This window comes from Sturnira hondurensis, unplaced genomic scaffold (genome assembly GCF_014824575.4).
Source record: "Sturnira hondurensis isolate 20B ecotype Veracruz unplaced genomic scaffold, ASM1482457v3 Scaffold0002840, whole genome shotgun sequence".
In the NCBI taxonomy this organism is placed as follows: domain Eukaryota; kingdom Metazoa; phylum Chordata; class Mammalia; order Chiroptera; family Phyllostomidae; genus Sturnira; species Sturnira hondurensis.
In genome coordinates, this window is record NW_028075471.1 from 8053357 (window position 1) to 8071281 (window position 17925).

General features: G+C 38.8%; 1 protein-coding gene across 3 annotated transcripts in view; it reads left to right on the plus strand.

Moving 5' to 3' along the window:
- Positions 1-17925, plus strand: part of PTPRG (protein tyrosine phosphatase receptor type G) — a 715684-nt gene that overhangs the window by 186517 nt on the left and 511242 nt on the right. For all 3 annotated transcript variants that reach the window (XM_037040813.1, XM_037040814.1, XM_037040815.1), the window contains exon 2: positions 3107-3211. In XM_037040813.1, the coding sequence (XP_036896708.1) occupies positions 3107-3211 (105 nt within the window). The remainder of the gene's footprint in view (positions 1-3106; positions 3212-17925) is intronic.

Sequence of the window (17925 nt, forward strand, 5' to 3'; positions counted from 1 at the left end):
GCATGTGAAGTTACAGGTTGTGGGGCAGGGGCTGAGACTGTCAGAGCTGAACTGGACCCTAGGTCTGGCTCTTCGGGGAGATTTGTGCTTCTTATTTTTGACTTCAAGAGAATCACCCGGATAACTTGGAAAAAATACTGTTACCTGGTACCCCCTAGACCAATCAAATCCCGATATCTGCAGGTAGTGTCCATAGTATAGGGTTCTTTAATTTTTTAGTTTTAATTTTTTTTAAGGAGTCAGAGTTGAGGGTCAGAGCTGTGGTCCATCAGTGGCATTTATGGAGGGAGAACATGATCAGGAGTTTAAGTGACTTTTTTGAAGGTCATCAGATCAATTCCTGTCATTTGTGGATCTTCTGCATTTAAAAGACAGAAAAGTAAACTTTGGCAGGTAATTGGTTTATGTAAATATGAAAGTTAACATGGGGTTGATTTTAAATTGGCTTTGTCCCCAGCTTAAAATTTCCCAATGAGAATCCGTCTCTAGGGTTTGCTTCGTCTGGTTTGGTTCTACTCTTGAGCTCCTCTGCTGATCCCTTTCTGGACCCTCAATCACCTCCTTGAGGCTTCCAGCTCACACTATAAGAATTGAGGAAGAGAGAATAATCTCTCTGATTGGAGGATGTCCCTATTTCTAAACATATCGTTGGAGCCAGGGGCACAGTTTACACTCTGTCTGGCATAAGCCAGTGTCTACCCCAACCCGGAGCTGGCGGGGTGATGGGTGAGGGGGCCAGTGTATGATTCCTGGCTAAGGGAGTGGGTAGGGAGGTAGAATGGTTTAAAAACAGTGACTGCAACAGATTGCCACTATGTTACCAGGCCTTAGTTCTGGCCAGGTGCTCAGTTGGTTAGAGCGTGGTCCACTTAGGCCAAGGTTGCAGGTTTTATCCAGGGTCAGGGCACATACAAGAATCAGTCAATGAACACATGAATGGATGGAACAGCAAGTTAATCCCTTTCTCTCTCTCATCAATAAAAACAAAATAAAAGCACTACATGCCCATTCAGAGTTAGGTGCTCTGCTCATAGTAACTTGTGTATCTTCATAACTGTCCTGTGAGATTGGTATTTCTATCTCCACATGACAGGGTAGCCGAGGCTCAGTCTTACGCCCTAATGGAAGTGTCATGGATTACTCCCAAGGCCAAGACACTCTTTTACTTGAATTATTTGGGAACAATTAGAGTGAACTAGCTCTAAGATGCATAGTAAACAGATGTATTTAAAAATGTCCTCATATACATGGAAAATAAATCTAACAGCTATTCATTTGATATGCTTTAGTGTATGGGAAAATAGACTTAGAGACTAGTTGGGAGATTTTATTTTATTCTTCTTATTATTTTTTAATCCTTACCAGAGGGTATGTTCACTGATTTGAGAAAGAGAAAGAGAGAGATGTGAGAGAGAAACATTGATTGGTTTTGTCCTGCACGTGCCCAGACCAGGGATTGAACCTGCAATCCAGGTATGTGCCCTGACTGGGAGTCAAACCTGCAACGTTTTTGTGTATGGAATGATTGTCCAACCAACTGAGCCACCTAGTTAGGGCAGGAGATTTTATTATTGATTACTAGAAGCTTAGAATGGTCAGCTTCCTGGGGTTCTATATGGCTCATCTGCAAAAGCTAGGATGGAGTGCTTGGAAGGTACTTAAACCTTCATCATTCTTGAAAAATGAATAGTGAGTTAGATTTTGACTTTGTCATTCAGGACCAATGAGCAGTGATGCCAGGTTTGCCTGTTAGGTGTGTGTTAGTATTGTGAAAGATTCTTTTTCTTGGAAGGGTTCATGTCAATGGACTTTGTTCTTTGTTCAGTCATTACTTCTCTTAAAGCCAGTCCTTGCCATTCTTTGCAGTTGACATGAACGCATAAAGTATTGTACATGTGTCCCAATTTTCCTCATGACTGTCACAGTATCTACAAAGCTAATGCTCTCATGGTGAGATTATTCTTTTTTACTGTGACTAATTTGAAGTAGAGAGAGTATTTTGTTTCTCTGGTGCCATCTTAATCTTTAATTGATTGTACAGTTCCCCTAACCATTTTCTTTGCTTTTTAAAAGCACATTTGATTTTGTTTGGGTGCATTTAAATGTTAACATAGACAGCTGGGATGTATTGTTTGAAGTGCAGTTCCATTTCATTTTGCATTCTGGGCACCTGTGATATTTGTCTTTTTAAACATCAGTGCACTCAGGTGTGGGCTCACAGCAAAAGAAATTTGCGCCTGTGATGGGATGGGAGGGGAGGGCTTTGAACACTGTAGCTGGCAGATGGAAACCCTCCACAATGGGGAAGAAGATTGGATTCATTTTGAGTGTTCAAAAAAATACATCATTAAGCAATGTTTCTTTTCTGCTGTCCTTGGAGTGTTTTAAATTTCACATTGTCTGGTGCAACAGGCGACTGACTATTTGGGGCTCAAAAGATGTGGAGGTCTGATACTTAACATGGGAGGTCTCCTAAGCCTCAGACTGTGCTTGGGGTGGGTGACAGGAGCCCTGGCTTTGGTGGAGGCCTGCTTAAGTTTGGGTGCCTGACCTGCTGCATACTTACCTTTGTGACCTGGGACTCTGAACCTTAATTCCTCCATCTGTAAAAGAGAGAGAATGATCCTTGCTCTCTGAACATCAAATAAGGCTAGAAGTCCTTTGCACCTGGGACATGAGCTTATATATGTGGTTGGGACCAAAACTGCAGGTTACAGGTCTACTAGTTGTACGACCTGGGCAAGTTAGTTAACTTCTCTAAACTCCAGTTTGCTTAAATATGGAATAGCCTCACCATTGGGATCATTGTGTCTACTGCCTGGTGGTCTTTTGCAGATGAAATAAGATAATGTGCATAAAGTGCCTAGTGTATTGCTCTTGTTGGCACAAAGTAAAGACTCACTGTAATCTGTGATTAATGTTAATATTAAACATGGTAATTTCTCCAGAGTCTCCTTGTAGCTGTTTTTCTGTAAAACCAAGAGGTTCTGTTCAGTTATTACAAGGTCTGTGTGTCTGGGAAGTCACTTAGCTGTGTGCTTTTGACACCTTCTTGTGTCCAGTGGGGTGGTGACTTTGTCTCACTGTGGCTCTCCCTGTCTTCCAGCTTTGACAGAAGGCTACGTTGGGTCCCTTCAGGACAGCAGACACAGTAGTTCAGCGCAGATCCGCAGGCGCAAAGCTTCAGGGGACCCGTACTGGGCCTACTCCGGTAAGTTGATTTGTCCTGGCCAGGGTCACACAGGCCAGTTAATGTCCCATTAAACTCACTGGAAAGCACACTTCAATTTCTGTCTGTTCAAACCTTTTGTAGTTCCCTAAAAGTTGTAATAGTCAAGCCTGTTTTGCCTCAAGGTTATTCAAGAACCTTAATTTATCTCTCCCACCTGTTTCCCCACCTGTTTTCTCAACCTGTTTTTCCCCTAAATTTATTTCCTGAACTTTACTTGTTAATGAGTTATTGTATCAAACTTGTAATTTTCCAAAAGATGCAGCTATTTTTCTTTTGTTGCTCTCCAGTGGCTGTGATTGTAGAGAGCAGAAAAATATAAGGCTAGTCTTGCGCTGCTAAATGTCTGCTAAATATTACAGAGCATCACATATCGAAATGATCTATTATGCTTTGATCCAAGAAACGCAACTTGAGCTTCAGATCAGATCTTAGTTGAATATACTTCAACATTGTAGTCTTTGGTATTCTGCAGTTCTTTTCATTTTTATTTTTACTCTTAGCTTTTGAACCAGTAAAGAGAGAGACCACTACAGGTCAGGGCAAAAGTAGGTGTACAGTTGTGAGTCTGTGAAACACAGAGTTTATTCTTGTATTATTAGGTATTAATTATTGTACTATTTTTATACAAACTGTGAATTTATTTTTGTCCCACCCTGTATTGTAACCATGTTGAATATTACAATGGTAGTAATTTTATTACATTATAAAGAGAAAAAAATGAAGTCCCATGTGAATACACAGACCTTTCTGAATTATGTCTCTAAAGCAAACATTTGATAGGTGACTTTCTAAAACAGATTGTGATGCTCAGTACATGGAAAATGTAGCTAATTAGGGAGAAATACTTGAGAAGATAGACCGCTTGAAATTACTTTGGCACTGAATGATCCAAGTTCTTTATGTGAAAAGGCTTGGAGGCGAAGTAGTAGTCTTAATAATAAATCTATGTGTTTTGCAATGTTTGTTGCATACAGAACTGAATGGTCCTGTTTTCATAATGACACTCATGTTCTGAATCTTGAATTTCTACATGCAAATCCTCTTAAATTTATGTCAGTGTAAAATTTATAGGCCTGATCTTTAATTACACCTTATCTATTGGCTCTCTGCATCTTTTTGTCTATTGATAAATCTTCTGCCCCTGCAGGGAGAGCAGCCTATCTGTTTTGCTTTGCAAAGAACAGACAGTGATTCGGAAGTCTTCCATCACACCCAGTTCCTTGTGATTAGAATGATCTAATTAAAGCCTCTTTGTCAACATTTTTGATAAATGAAGGAAATTGGGAGATGAAAGCCAAAATTACATATGTACATATAGCTTCTTGCCAAGAAACCCAAAGAAAATTTATCTTTTTGTGCTCTGTGGCTTCAATTCAGTTAAGAAGAGGCAAAAAGTGGCCTGCTATGTGCAGTTCATCAATTTAGAATACTAATGCTGTTTAGTCAGAAATTGGAAATTACATCCCATCAGCATCTCCAGTTGAAAATGACAGCGAAGGAGTGAAAGGCTTCAAGTCTTCCCATTACTTACGGTAGTTAAGAGTGGACATGGGGGTGTGATCTTTGGGATGGTGTAATTGTTGAAATCGCCTACTCTAGTGGACTTACTGAATCTCCATTTTGTAATTCTGGAATGCATTGTGTCCGCATTTGGGAACATCTTCTATTGATGGAAAGTTTGATATTTCAACCTCAGGAGTTTGCATGCTGTTCTGTAATGGTGCAAATGGTAAGTATCTTAGGCTTTGCAGGGCATATGGTCTGTCTCTGTTACAACTAGCCATTTTAGTGTAAAAGCAGCCATACATAGATAATACTGGGCAAATTGGCTGTGTTCCCATAAATTTTTTTCACGAACACTGAAATTTGAAATTTATGTAATTTTTATGTCAGGAAATATTATACCTTCTTTTGATGTTTTTCCCTCAACAATGAAAAAATATAGAAACCATTCTTATTTTGTAGGTTATACTCACATAGCTGCCATTTGGATAGGGTACACAGGCTATAGTTTGTCAACCCCTGCTTTTTCATTGATTTTTCTCCTGGAATTGGGATCGGACAGTCACATGAGGATGCCCAGAGAGATATGGACTGATTTGGAAGAGCCATTGAGGTCACTGACTAGGCTTAATGGGGAAAAATCAAAAGAGAAGAAAAGAATGGGAGAGGTATCAAATGGTATATAGTCTTCATGCTTTAGTTCTTCTGGAAAATTCTACCATGGTTGTATTATTAGCTGTTGTTTCACATCTGTAGATGAGTAAAAATAAAATTTCCTCCTGCCCTTACGATGTTCTTCTGGCTAGACTAATAATCAAAATGACATAAGGCAGATTAATAGGAGAATATCAAGTTTTAATATATATACATGGGGAATTCACATAAGCATAAAAATTCCAAAGACAGTAACACAAACTGTGATATAATAGTCATTCTGGTCTAAGGAAATAGGTGGGGTAGGGGTCTAGAACTTCTGAAAAGCGTTAATTAATATTTAGTAAACAAATATTTGTCGGGCATCCTTAGAAGGATGGAACACAGGGAGGACTTTGCTCAGATGGGCCTTGCTAGGTTCCTCCTTGTCCATCATAAGATGGTTCTTATTCAAATACAGTCATCTATGGTATCTATGGAGATATCTTTCTTTTGGGGCCAGGCCCTTTATCTGCTTCAAGGCAGGTGGGGGGAAGGTCAAACTTTTTTTCTTTTGTTTCTTAAAATTAACCAGGTTAATATAAGTGATATCCCTAAAGGCATATTTTATGGTGCCAGCTTCTGCTTCCTCTCACACTTAAGTGGTGGAATGTTGGTTCTCATGTCCAGAAGACTTGGCGTCTATCAAAAATGTTGCTTGTTACTTTTGGCACATCAAATCAGGGCCTTGAAATCACAGTAAAACCGATGTTGGACTATGAGCTGCAGGTAGAGCTGCAGGTATAAGTGATGCTTGGAAAGTGGGGCTCCCGAAAGAAAGGCTTGTTTGTAGCAGGAGGTGTTTTGAAATTTAGCAGAACAAGCAGGACGTGTCTGAATGATCGGTTTGATGGTTCAGATTTTAGTCTCAGGCCTCCGATTCACAGATTTGTCTTTGTTCCTCCCAAGGTATAATGCTTTGCCGGTAGGGTGTGTGAGAGTATGAATTTTGAATTCATATAAATAGGTATGGCCTAAGTCTAAGTTTTATCTGCTGATATCCTTATGATGTTGGGAGGGTATTTAATTGCTTAGATCCTTAGTGTTCCTATCTTTGAAATAGAACTTATTAATACTACTTACCTCATAGAGTTGTTACGGTGATGAAATGAGATAATATGTATGGCAATTTAACAAACATCTGGCATAAAGTACCTAGTATTACTCACGCTGTTTTTGACACTGTTGTTGTTCTGATTAGAACTTTCATGGCTAGCTGCGATTAACAGTGGGTGGTCACTAAGTAATACTGACCGCTAAGAGAGCTAAATTCTGTTATTCATAATTTTCAAGAATTTCCCATTCGGGATTTGGGAATGAGGGTTAAGCAAACTATCCTTAAGTTCAGGGGTTCGTTGACAAACTACAAACCACTGCCTATTTTTGAGAGTGAATTTTTATTGGACCACAACCATGCCTGTTCCTTGGGGTGTTGTCATTGGCTGGTTTTACACTACAACTGAAGAGTTGAGTAGTTCACATAGACCTTGAGATTTGGAACATGATTTCTCCTCTCCACTCCCTACCCCTTACCTGCCTCATCCCCTTGGGTCTTGCATTTCTATTTTGCTGGAATATCCTTGACAAGCTCGGGTTAGCATTCATAGTGGCTTTGGTGGTCCTGCTTTTCGAGAGGACTTGGGAGGAACAAAGATGAGCGAGTGGGATGTTGAAGGGATAGATCAGGGAGGTGAGTGGGCGTTGGCCGTTCTGGGGTGTCCTGTGTTACTGTGTCCTACTGTAGGTTACCTTCTTGTGGATGGTGTTTGGTGAAAGATGCTGATTTTGTTATTCCACTGGCACTATACCCCACTCACTCTAGGATAGTTGTGTAAGTATTTAAGCTTATTTTTAGGATATGATAGTAATACAAATTCATTAATATTAGTGCAAGCTTTTGCTTTAATACTAGCCAACTTGCATCATCTTGGATAAGGCATATATTCTCTTTATATTTGAAGTGCCAAAAACCTTTACTTCTTTAGTCTTATCAAACAATGCCATTGTGAACACTTACAGCTTTAGCACAGAGGTGCGGAGGAGTCTGGAGATATGTGTTCTAATCCTGTTGTTATCATCTGAAGATTGGTTATCTCTCTGGTTCTTAATTTGTCTACTGTAGAAAAGGTGGATCTTAATATCTAAGTCTGATGGGAAAGTATCATGCATTAGAGATATGAGACAGAACATAAATGTAAGATATCATTGTTAACTATAATAATAGCAATATAATTTCAAGATTGCTTTATATCTTTGGATTTACTTTTCTTATACCAAGATAGGGCAAAAAGGGGAAAGATCTTTTTATGTATTTCATGCAAAATTATGCTAAGAAAAGGGCAATAGTTCAAATAAGAGTATCTCATTGGAAATATTAAACCAATCTCTTTTTTGTTAATTCTGCTTGACTAAGATATATGTATTTTTCTGTGTTACTTCAGGTGATGACCGTTCATGAAAAAAACTCACACATACTAGATAGGTCAGCATTGTGGGAAAGGGAAATGAGCAAGTTCAAATGAAAAATTTGAAGCATTTTTATAAAGCTGTCTGTTCTTTCTCCTCCCCCTCAAAGACTTGGAGAAAACCAGGCTGTGGTTTCTTCCTCCCATCCCCCTTTTTATGCATTCTGTTTGTTTTTTTACATTTTTAATAACCTCTATTTGTTGTTCCTTCTGTTTAAAAAGACACTGAGTCAGAACAAGCAGATAGTTTCTCATGGTTAGAGTAATCCACAACTGAGACATGCAGTGACCAAAATTTCTTATTAGAAGTGTCTGGTGTTACTCTCTGTGAAGGTCAAGTAGGATTATTCTAGGAGGCACTGGGGCCCTGGTCAGGAAATCGAGGGAGGAGATGTGCATTGTCCGTTTTCTATTGTCCTGGGATTTGATGACTTGTGCAGCTGTAAAATGGAGATAAAAGGACATACCTTGCAGGGTGGCTTTGAGGATTAGCAGTAATGTAATCACCAGGTATGTAATCACCAGGTACAGTTCTTGGCCTCTACTCTAGAGTGGAATAGATATTATGCATTTGGCTTTTAATTATATGCCACCTCAGTACATTATTCCCGTAAGTATCTTGTTTTATGACACATGTGTGTGCTGTGTGTGTAGGTAGGTACGTGTCTCATTTCCTCAGCTACATGTACAATTCTTGAGGAAAAGGATTAGTATAGCTTATAATTTTTTTCCTACTGTGTGCCAGAATATTTTATTTTGTGCATCTTTGGTGCCTATTGGTCAAGTGGGTGCATGGATGGATGGGTAAATGAACTTATGCCATAGTCTGTTTTTAGGAACTCACCAAAGGGATCCTGCCATGAAATTCAGATAAATTAGTGGGTGATTTACAAAAGGTTTCACAGTTGGATCCTTTTAAGTAATGAGCTCTCCTGGTGAACTTAAGATATCATTCAATTCCTAAAATAATATCTCCATGCCTATTTTTAAGAATGTTTCTACAGGACAAAGCAAAATATACATGCCTCAAGTCTACTTTTGCCATTACAAAAGTGGAAGGCACTGTAGAATCTCCAAATTTAGTGTTAATATTGTTGTATTATTTGCCCTTCTCCTACTCTTTCTCCCAAGTCTATTAAGGGAATCATTTTCCCAGGACATTTCCTTTGTAACAGAGACCTTCTGATCTGATAGAACCACACTGTTGGGGAGGAATCAGCCTTAAGATTCATCTTTTCAAGCTTCTGCTCAGAGGTATCCTCACCTTGATGCTTAGCTTGACCCCTTTCTCCCTAACTCATCATACTCCCCTTTATTTTTTACAATTAAGTTTTTGTATCTTCTCTACAATTCCCTCTTAATTTACAGTTTGTAAACAGAAGTTGTTTACTTACTTATTTAACATACTTACTAATTTCTTACTGTATGACAGGTGTTGTGCTGTGAAAGAAAGGGCCAGAGAAGCCTTCGAATTGCTGCTGCCAGATCCCAGACTTTAAAGATGGGCAGGTGTTTGTGAAGGCATGCAGGGCCTTGGGGCATGAAGCAGTGTGGCAGTGACCTGGGACCTGGAGGCAGCCCAGTAGGTCTGAGGGCATTTGGTAGGATGGAGAGAGGGAATAATAGAGCATTGGAGTTGGGCCTTGAAGCGTCCTGACAGTACTCTATTTGTGACCTAGAACATCTTTCTGAGGATGGTGGGGAATTGTTAAAGGTTTCATGGTGAGTGTGGACTAAGTTTTATGTTTGAGTGAAACCACTGAGAGATGGTTTTAAGATGAGAGATTGGTCAGTGAGGGAGAGGGTAAGATGAAAAATGATGTGGTTGTATCATCAAGGATTTGGGTGAGAAAAGGAAAGTGCCCAGAGGAATTCATTATTATTAGTACATGGAAGAGAAAGCAAGCTGAGTTGTCTAGAATGATCTCAAAGACGATAGGAGGTGGCATTTCTCTTAATTTAAAATGAGTAAATGAGGAATGGTGGGGTGATTATACTGATAAAAATAATTTGGCCTTGAACTTATTAAGATGTGGTGTATAGTATTTTATTTATATTGTATACCATTTAAAGTTTATGCTCTTTGAGCAGAACCTTCGTATGTAATTTATCTTTGTATTTCCCTGTTTTTACTTAAATGTTTGGGAATAGGAGGCTGTCAAATAGGGAATGCATTGTGGAACAAACCGTTTTTTGCTATAGGTACTCTTTTTTTCTTTTCAGTTGGTGGTTTCAAGTACAGGTAGAGTGAGAAGAAATACATATGGTCACACAGTAATATGGACTTCACGTATAAAAGGGAAAAACGTATTGCCATATGCTTAGGATACCGCCAGCATTTTCCAGTACTTGGCTGAGTTTGTTTTCTTTTTCCCTGAACTGTTTGAGAGGAATTATTTTTACATCTTAGAGATGTCTCTTTTTTTAAGCTTTATTTTAATCCTTGCTGCCTTAGTTCTAAAGTTCCTTAGCACCTTCTCTCTGGAGAGGGTGCTAAGTGTTTCACAGTGTTTGTAAAGTTAATGGATGCTATTGTATGTTGTAAGAAAGCATCGGTACATTTCTTAGGGCCCTGTGACCCTTGCAAAACATATTAGGAAGATGAAATATTGTTCAGTGCTGGGTTGATATCAAACGATAAACATCAATAATGACAATTCCAGTTGCTGCTGTGGTGTGGCATATGGACCATGGGTACATGGAAGGCTAAAGTATTTGCATTTTAAATCGGCTCTGAGGGTAGTGAGTTGGTGCAGCCTTTTTGATCGTTAAAATTTTTATTTTATCTTTATAATGTTTTAATGTTTGTGCTGTTACCGTTGTCCCGATGTTTTTCCCTCTTTGCACTCCTCCACCCAGCCCACCCCCTACCTCTGTAGCCAACCGCCACGCTGTTGGCCATGTCCATGGGTCCTCCATATATGCTCTTTCTCTAATCCCTTCACCTTCTTTCAAACAGCCCCCACCCACCTCCTTCCCTCTTACTGCTTTTAGTCTACTCCATGATTCCATGCCTCGGGTTCTCTTTTGCTCGTTAGTTTATTTTGTTCATTAGATTCCTCTTATAAGTGAGATGATATTGTGTTTGTCTTTAACGAACTGGCTCATTTCACTTAGCATAATGCTCTCTAGTTCCATTCATGCTGTCGCAAAAGGTAGGGATTCCTTCTTTTTTTTTCTGCTGTGTAGTATTACATTTTGCAAATGTACCACAGTTTTGTAATCCACTCACCTATTGGGCACTTAGGCTGTTGTCAGCACTTGGCTATAGTAAATGGTGCTGCTGTGAATATATGGATGCATAAATTCTTTAGAATTGGCAGCTTGGGATTCTTAGGGTATATTCCCAGCAGTGGGTTAGAAGGTAGTTCCATTTTTAATTCTTTGAGGAAATCCACACCATTTTCCACAGTGGCTATACTAGTCTGCATTCCCACAAATAGTGCACTCAAGTTCTCTTTTCACCACATCCTTGCCGGTACTTGTTTTTTGTAGATTTATGAATGAATGCCATTTTGACAGGTGTGAAATGATATCTCATTTTGGTTTTAATTTGCATCTCTTTGATGGCTAGTGATGTTGAGCATTTTTTCATATGTCTATGGGCCATCTCTATGTCCTCTTTGGAGAAGTGTCTATTCAGGTCCATTTTTTAATTGGATTGTTTGTGATCTTGGTGTTGAGTCATATGAGCTCTATATATTTTGGAGATCAAACCCTTGTCTGATGTATCATTGGCAAATATGTTCTACCATACAGTGAGTTCCCTTTTCATTACGATGATGGTTTGTTTAGCCATGCGGGAGCTTTTTAGTTTGAAGAAGTCTCATTTCTTTATTTTTTTTTCTTTATTTTTCTTGCCCTAGGACAGGGGCATCAAACTCATTTTCACTGGGGGGCCACATCAGCCTCCTGGTTGCGTTCAAAGGGCCAAAAAAATTTTAGGATTGTATAAATGTAATTACTTCTTAACTGTTAAGGAGCTGAAATTACATTTGGCCCTTTGAAGGGAAGCACGAAGCTGATATGGCTCCTGGTGAAAATGAGTTTGACACCCTTGCCCTAGGAGTTATATTGTCTAAAATATTGCTATGTGAGATACCTGACATTTCACTGCCTGTGTTTTCCACTAGTACTTTCATGGTATCATGACTGAAGTCTTTTACCCATTTGAGTTTATTCTGGTGTATGATTTCAGTTGGTAGTCTAGTTTTTTTTTTTTTTTGCATGTGCCAGTCCAGTTCTCCCAACACCGTTTATTGAAGAGAGTATCTCTACTCCATTTTATGCTTGTGCCCTCTTTGTCAAATATTAATTAACTATAGAGACGTGGGTTTATTTCTGGACTCTCTGTTCTGTTCCATTGATCTATGTGTCTGTTCTTATGCTAGTACCAGATTGTTTTGATTACAGTGGCCTTGTAGTATAGTTTGATATCAGATATTGTGATAAAAATTTTATTTTTAAATTATAGTTTACATAGAATATTATAATAGTTTCAGTTGTACAAAATAATGCTTAGATATTTATATACCTTACGAAATGAGCCCCATGATATGTCCAGTATCCATCTGGCATCATAAAAAGTTATTAGGACATTATTATTATTATTTAAAGATTTTATTTATTTATTTTTTAGAGAAAGGTGAAGGGAAGGAGAAAGAGAGGGAGAGAAACATCAGTGTGTGGTTGCCCCTGAAGTGCCCTCAACTGGTGACCTGGACCACCACCTGGGCATATGCCCTGACTGGGAATTGAACTGGCAATGCTTTGGTTTGCAGGCCTGTGCTCAATCCACTGAGCTACACCAGCCAGGGCTTATTAGGACATTATTGACTGTATTTGCTCTGCCGTACCTTATATCCTCATGACTCATTTTATAACTGGCAGCTTGTAGTTTTTAATTCCCATTCACTATTTTCACCCATCTTTACCCCCACCCTCCCACCTCCATCTGCCAATTATTAGTTTGTTCTGTCAATGGGTTTGTTCTGTCTTTTGTTTCTGTTTTCTTTTTTATTTATTATGTATTTTTTAGATTCCATATATAAGCTAAATCACATGGTAGTTGTCTTTCTCTGTTCAACTTATATCACTTAGCACAATGCCTTCTAGGTTCATTGATGACATCTTTTTTTATGGCTGCATAATAATCCCACTGTTTATATGTGCATCTTCTCTGTTGATGGAGCCTTTATGGAGGGCCCACTTGTAATGTCTGTGAAAAAGTTAAATGTTGGTGGTCTTTGATCCAGCACTTTTGCTTCTGGGAATTTGTCTTTGGGAAACACTTGTGCTTCTCTCTGAAGTGACACTATGTTTGATAGCCAGAATGACCATTACTAGGTGCTCGGGTAATTTGTAGTACATCCTCATGATAGAATGCTTACTAAGTATCTACCAGAATGAAACAGGTTGAGCTATAAGATATATTAAGATAATATTGTTAATCAGGTCTCATTAATGGAAGCTGCAAACAAAAGTTAATTGTGGTTATCATTGAGAAATTAGAGAGATTGCCTTTTTTCTTTATATTTTATAATATTCTAAGATCAGATAGAATTATACCTAGAATATTTCAGTTTCTTATACCAGTACATTCAAAATACTTTCTTAAAGAACTCTTTTATTTTAAAATAGATAGCTGAATTATATACAGTTTGTGCAGTTTTCTTGGTCACAGTTTTGAGGGAAGAGAAAGCCAGAAGGAAAGCAAAAGCTTTTTTGTATGTTTAATTTGCTGTATCTAATTCTTTTTAGGTAAAACATTTTCTTTGGCATTTTAAATTTTATAAAATGCTCATGTGAACCATGCAGAAATTAATGAACTGGTACCGACTTAGTTTGAAAATGAACATCAAGATTTATTGAACAAAGCAGTAAATATTGACCTAGATAGAGGTAAGGTCAGTATTTGCTTTGCTATATCATAAATCCTAATCTTTAGTAATTTATAAATTTAGTGGGTCTACAGAAGGCATAGAGTTATCTATAAGTATATATTTTACATATCTGAGATGGATCTAAGTCAAACATTTTTTCCTCCTTGTTATAAATTTGAAAGGATGATGCTCTCTCCTTTGAACTGTCTTTTTGGGTACAGGGGTGGGGGGAGGGTGGATTTGCGGGGGGACATGAATAATTTAAAGGTTCAGAGGGCAAATATACCCAGTTTCATACATGCCTGAGAATTGGAAAGCAATGTTCTGCATGTGCTGTGTGATTTACTAAAAGGCTGTTTGTCTTCCTTTGTAACCTGACAAAATATACTCATTTATTGTATCTCTTTTGGTTCATAAAACCCACTCTCATACTGTATCGAACAGGGGAACTTTCTACTTTCTTTTTGGATATTGTTAAGGTATGTTATGTGGATTTTGTTAAAGCAAATAAAATATCATTGGTATATATCATGCTGAGTAACACTTTATTGGCCTTTTCTGTTGTTGAAAATAATAAGTTGAACTACTGTTACTGCTTATCTTGTCTCCCTTCTTGGCGGGATGGGCCTGGTAGCAGTGCAAGCTAGGGGAGTGCTAAGTCACTGGATTGTGACCTTTTGGTACTGCCAGTACAAAGCTGGAATAAGTGTCTAATGTATGCTTAAAGATAGATTTTTTTTTCCTGTTTAAACACAGAGGAGAACTCAGTTCATAAGGTTAAGTGTAATCTGCACCTGAGCAAAAGTCTGTATCTTACGTGGTCCTCTTGTGGTCATTTCACCTTGAGTTTTCTTCCAGTCTGACGACTGTAAAGTGGTGATGTTAGACTTCAATGCTTGCTTAAGTGGTGATGAAATTAACCTCACCTTCATCTTCTAGCTGGTAATCTCCCATGATCCTATTGAGATCAGTAGCACTAGGGTGGTGTATCTTCTTGGTTATCTCCTTTGCTGTTAAAATTTAATCTGTCCTCTATTTCATTCATTTTTTTAAAGATTTTATTTATTTATCTTTAGAGGGGAAGGGAAGGAGAGAGGGAGAGAAATATCAATGTACGGTTGCCTCCTGTGTGTCCCATGCTGGGAACTGGCCTGCAACCCAGGCATGTGCCCTGACTGGGAATTGAACCCCGATCCTTTGTTTCACCTTCAGTCCACTGAGCTACACCAGCCAGGTGTTTCATTTATATTAAACCTCATTTTCTATCATGTAACTAGGACCTTGTTTAGATTAAAAGACAAATCAGCTTATGTATATAACATAGAACATTTCTTTCTTTAGAGATTCTTTTCTAGTAACTTTAGAAACTTTGTTAGATGCTTTCTTGTGATTGTACTTTTCATTACTAATACTATAGTGTATAATAACTAATGTTTTCCCTGAATGTAATATTGAATATGATTTTATGTAATGTAAAAAGTGACTCTACTCTGATTTAAGGAGTTGACTTTGACATCGGAAAGTCATTTTTTTTCTTGAGGTCTTTAGGAAAAACGCACAGTTTGGTGCTGTTAGGCCTGCAACACTTCTGTCCCTGGCTAACATCTCTTTAACAGATGGGTCTTATGCAGAGACTTCAGCTGGTAGAATATTCTAGAATTTGATCTTGTGTTTTTTATTGTTTCTTGGTAACTTTCATATCTGGCAGGCCATGCTAATTTTCCATTTCAGTGTGTTTATTATATATTTAAGGTCTTATAAAAAGTGAGCCGGTTTAAATAAAAAAATTAACTCAGCAGGTGTGCAGCTGGCACTCCAGTGTGCCAAAATGAGTTTTCTTCCATTAGAGGTGTTATCACCACCTCAGAAGGATCAAGAACCCTCTCATATGCCCTGCAGTATCCTTCATCTGCTCTCTGAAAAGGCACAAACAGTATGTATAGCATTTCCTTGAATGGCTTAAGAATTAAGGATATTATTTTGTGTCCTCATTAAAAAACAAAACAAAACATGGCTTGTTGTATGTTCTGGTCCTGGTACAGAAGCAGGTATAATACAGATTATAAATAAATCTTATTATAAATCTTAAAAATATGCAGTGGCCCATGCCTCCTGAATTTCTCCCTTGGTCACCCCCCTGGCCAGTCCTCCGAGTTTGGGACCTCCCCAGGATTGAACAGTGGACCTCTAACACATCCTATACCATTTATTGTTAGTGGTTATTGTCTATGACTTGTTAAATGTTTTAAGTATTATCTCTGCTTACCCTGACAGAGGGAATCTCAGAGAGTAAAAGTGGCAGTATGTTGGGGTACCTATTGTGCTCTGTGGCCCACGTAGTGGATTTCATTGACCCTGAGATCTTCCCCAGTGCAGGGGAAGCCACTCAATCCAGATTTCCTGTTTATGCTGATCCACGTTCTTCCAGTTTGGAGACCATTCCCTGGGAGGAAAACAAGCTCCTTATTGAAGCTGCATGAAAATTTGCTGCTCTCCATGGTTCATTTTGTTGGTCTGCCCCAGTTGTTGTTGGCCTCTTTCCCTCCTGGAACCCATTTTTCTCTGTCCCACCCTTCACCATAGTTCCAAGTGTTAGCACCGTGTTCTTCCTTTTAGCAGGGTGTGCATGCCAGTAGTACTTTTAGTATTGGTTGGTCATTTGAGAAATTTTAGCAGGAAAATGAAATATGAACCTCTACTAGGCTATTTGACTAGAATCTGCAAAAATGAGAGAAGTCCCCTCTAGTGTGTCTGCTTCTGGCGCTTGGTGCTAACAGGAGGTATTTTCTCCACATTGTGGTGAGCTACGTAGTCTACACACTCCTTTTGGGGAGTGATTTGACATTTTTTGAAGGTCCTGTAGCTTTTATATTCTTACATGACCTCCTAATGAGCTATCTTATCACACATCCTTTCTGTGTAAAGATTGCCCTTTCTCTCTCCAGCCATTGGGGTGTGAAAAGAAGTTTCACCATTCTGGGCTGATTGACTGAGTTCCTGCTGTGCCAGAAGGAATCACTCAAGTATGCGTCCCTTTGTGATAACAGTGCTCCTGGTTGGCAGTATCACCAAGACTGGTCTCTCCAGTTCGTTCAGAAGTCGTTTCCAGGAGCATGTTTAAGTATAAGGATTTGTTTTTGTGTCAGTTACCATGTTTTGCTTCTGGAAGAGACCTCTTGACACCCCTGGCTTAATAATGAGGGCATTTTATCATTTTGAGTAGCTGCCCTGAGGGAGGGCACCTCACAGCAGCATCTTCGTACCTTTGCCATCTTTACAGAACATTCCTTGTTATCTCTACTTTGCTGCCCTTAGTCAGTAGGCTTGATCTTGGAATCACTTTTCTCATGGCTTTACTATTTCAGCAGTTCCAGAAGTCAAGTGCTGAGGTACAAAGTCCAGAAAAAGAAGAGAAAGTATCCCTTCCCCACCTTTTTTTAGTATTTCTACTTAAGTTAAATTTTCCTCAAAGGACCCTACCTCTGTCCAATCAACCCTTCTCTCTCATTGGTCAGAACTGGATCTCATATTCATAGTTAATCCAATCACTAGCAAGTGAAACGGGGTTAGCATGATTGGCTTAGACCAATCAGGATTTACCCAAAAGCAGCAGGGAGAATGGCTTTTCCATAAGTAGCCCATGGTGTCCTCAATTCTTGTTATCTTTTTCAGGTGTTTCAAAATAAGCAACCTTATGGCTTAATAATGCCAGAAGTTACAGGAAAGAAATTACTTGTGAAATGAAAGTTTGATTTTAGAAGCGTAACATGGTCGCAAATAAAATAACAAAGCTCCAGAATGTAGGTTCTTTATAGTATTCAGGGTTGTGTTGTACTGTTCCATTACCACTGGTCATACGTGGCTATTTACATGTAAATAATGTTAGGTAAAAATTACATTAGCCAGGTTTTAAGTTCTTAGTAGCGACAGATGGCTAATGGTTACCCCTTTATTTATTTATTTTTATTTTTATTTATTTACTTTTAGAGAGAGGGGAAGGGAAGGAGAAAGAAAAGGAGAGAAACAGCAATGTATGAGAAATATACTGATCAGTTGCCTCTCCCATGCCCCCGTCTGGGGACCCAGCCCACAACCCAGGCCTATGCCCTGACCGGGAATTGAACTGGCAACCTTTTGGTTTGCTGGCTGG